Here is a 2,761-nt window from a genome sequence, read left to right as displayed (position 1 = left end):
CTGCCCATGGCAGGGGGGTTGGAACTGGATGATCTTTAAGGTCCCTTCCAACCCAAACCATTCTATGATTCTGTTCTATGAAATCAGCTTTCCTTTAAGTCGCGCACAACTCAGATGAGAGTTGGAGTTTACAGGCACAATGTTCAGGATCAAGTTCAACCTTCCTGGCTGCATCTTCCCTGCCTAGCACAGCACAGAAATATGAGCAAGCATCCCACCAGCAAAGCAGACGTTTGCCGTTAAAAAGTAATGCAGTTCTACGTGATTCTACAGAAATATCTCCAGCATGAGTACTTTTCCTTCCCTGGTGCCTCTGCGAGAAGGGATGCCTCGCCTCCCTCACGGGAGGTGGCAGAGCTACACACCCCTGAGGATTCCTTTCATGACGATGGGCAGCGATGTCAGCCCTCGGAGCCATCTGATGTCCTCCCAGTTGACGCTTGCATCAATCGCGTCCGCTACGTACACAGCCAGGCCACTGTTTTCTCCAAAGTCTTTCCCTGAGGAGAATGCCAGGTCGCTGCTTGAAAAGTTTTTTAATCTGAAACAACAGAAAACATAGGAAAATAGTCTGAGAAAGATTAATTGTATTCACCAATCAGTCCCTAATGCCGGCATTTAATACACCTGCATTAAACCTCTGCTGTACTGCAGGGCAGGATCAAAAAAAGCCTATCCAGGGATGTCAGATCAGCCCGTAGTAGGCCGACACCTTTGGCTGGCACAGAATTTGATAACGTTGGTGCACCTTTCTGTGGCTCAATGCAACAGCCCTAGTTCTTTCAAAAGAAATCAAGTCTAAAATTGAAAGGTTCAGCATCAAAATCACAATCAGGAGAAAAACCCAGCAGTGAAGACACTCATTTGAGCTCAAGCATCTTTCCTCCGATAGACCTCCCATACGACTTTGGGCATGGCACTTAGCCACTCCTTTCACCTCAGTTTCCCACCATAAAATAATAACAACAGTATTTGCCAGGAGCTCTGGGAGGGTAGATGAGAGGACGTGGGACGTTCAGACTCCATAGCAGTACAGGCTGGGTGTGAGAACAGAATCTCGCTTGACGTAACCCACTGAAGTCACAGGTGCACCTCTACTACCAGCGAAAATCCCCCTAGCTTTTGTGCAGCAAATATGGATCTGGTGGTTTTATTTTTTTTCCAAATCCAGGGGATTCAGCTACTGGAGGAATAGGGGATTGGGTCGGTGGGAGGGGAGAAGGAAGGGAAATCAGTTAAGCTACATAAATTAGATGGATCTGCATGAAGCCTTTCAAAGAATTCAGAATTTTCATCTGTGCAACAAGACCAACATTCAGCAAGTTCACCTTGTAATTTTTTGTATGTTTCCTAGCAAAATGTAGAGGGGTGAAAATCAAGTTCACCTGAAAACATTAGCTATTATTTGCTCTTTAGCAGCAAATCAGTGTCACAGGTTCTAGGAACTGAATGGTAAGTGGCAGCCCCTGCACCAAATTGTTCACAGCCTTTCTAGACAAAGAAGGAGGGGAAAGGAGCGCAAATACAGAAATTCAGGCCGGGCTTGTATTAGAAAGCTGCAGTGACCATGGAATGGTGGTGTTTGAGATCCTTAAGGAGACGAGGAGGGTGCGCAGCAAGCTCGCTACCCTGGACTTCAGGAGAGGAAACTTTTGCCTCTTTAGGGAACTGATTGGGAAGGTTCCTTGGGATGAAGCTTTAGAGGGAAGAGGGGCCCAAGAAAGCTGGTGAGTACTCAAGGACCTTCTCCTCCAAGCTCAGGAGCTGTGCATCCCAGTGAAGTTGGGTAGAAACACCAGGAGGCCTGCGTGGATGAACAAGCAGCTCTTGGACAAACAGGCTCCAAAAGGAAGCTTACAGAGGGTGGGAGCAGGGACAGGGAGCCTGGGAGGATTAGAGGGAAATTGTCTGACAAGTCAGAGATCAGGGTAGGAAAGCCAAAGCCCTGACAGAATTGAACCTGGCCAGGGACATCAAGGCCAACAAGAAGGGCTTCTATAGGTACATAGGGGATAAAAGGAATAACAGGGAAAAATATGGGCCCTCTGCAGAAGGAAATGGAAGAGCTGGTTTCCCAGGATATGGAGGAAGCTGAGGTACTCAATGATTTTTTGTGCCCCAGTCTTCACTGTCAAGGGCACAAGCCATACCCCCAGAGTCACAGAAGGCAAGGGCAGGGATTGGGAGAATGGAGAGCCACCCATGGTCAGTGGGGATCAGGTTCGGGAACACCTGAGGAACCTGAAGGTGCACAAGTCCATGGGACCTGATGGAATACATCCGCAGGTCCTGAAAGAACTGGCGGATGGGGTTGTGAAATCCCTATCCATCATATTTGAAAAGTCGTGGCAGTCTGGTGAAGTTCCCACTGACTGGAAAAGGGAAAATATAATTCCCCATCTTTAAAAAGGGAAAAAAAGAGGATCCAGGCAACTACAGGCCAGTCAGTCTCACCCCTGTGCCTGGCAAGATCATGGAGCAGATCCTCCTGGAAACCATGCTAAGGCACATGGAAAACAAGGAGGTGAGTGGTGACAGCCAGCATGGTTTCACCAAGGGCAGATCGTGCCTGATGAATATGGTGGTCTTCTATGACGGGGTCACAACCTTAATGGATAAAGGATGGGCAACTGATGTCATCTACCTGGATTTGTGCAAAGCCTTCGACACCGTCCTGCACAACGTCCTCATCTCTAAATGGGAGAGGCATGGATATGATGGATAGACTACTTGGTAGGTAAGGAACTGGCTGGATGGTCAC

General features: G+C 48.1%; 1 protein-coding gene across 1 annotated transcript in view; it reads right to left on the bottom strand.

Annotated features, from left to right (window-relative positions):
• Nucleotides 1-541, bottom strand: part of LOC104508430 (hydroxyacid oxidase 1-like) — a gene marked incomplete at its 5' end in the record, with an annotated part of 5,297 nt that extends 4,756 nt beyond the window's left edge. The window contains one exon of the mRNA XM_010150063.1: nucleotides 366-541. Coding sequence (XP_010148365.1) covers nucleotides 366-541 — 176 coding nt within the window. The remainder of the gene's footprint in view (nucleotides 1-365) is intronic.
• Between the last annotated feature and the right edge of the window lie 2,220 nt (nucleotides 542-2,761).

The sequence above is a fragment of the Eurypyga helias genome, unplaced genomic scaffold (genome assembly GCF_000690775.1).
Source record: "Eurypyga helias isolate BGI_N326 unplaced genomic scaffold, ASM69077v1 scaffold794, whole genome shotgun sequence".
Taxonomy (NCBI): domain Eukaryota; kingdom Metazoa; phylum Chordata; class Aves; order Eurypygiformes; family Eurypygidae; genus Eurypyga; species Eurypyga helias.
The sequence above is the reverse complement of the archived record's forward strand: the minus strand, read 5'-3'. Positions and strand labels throughout refer to the sequence as shown.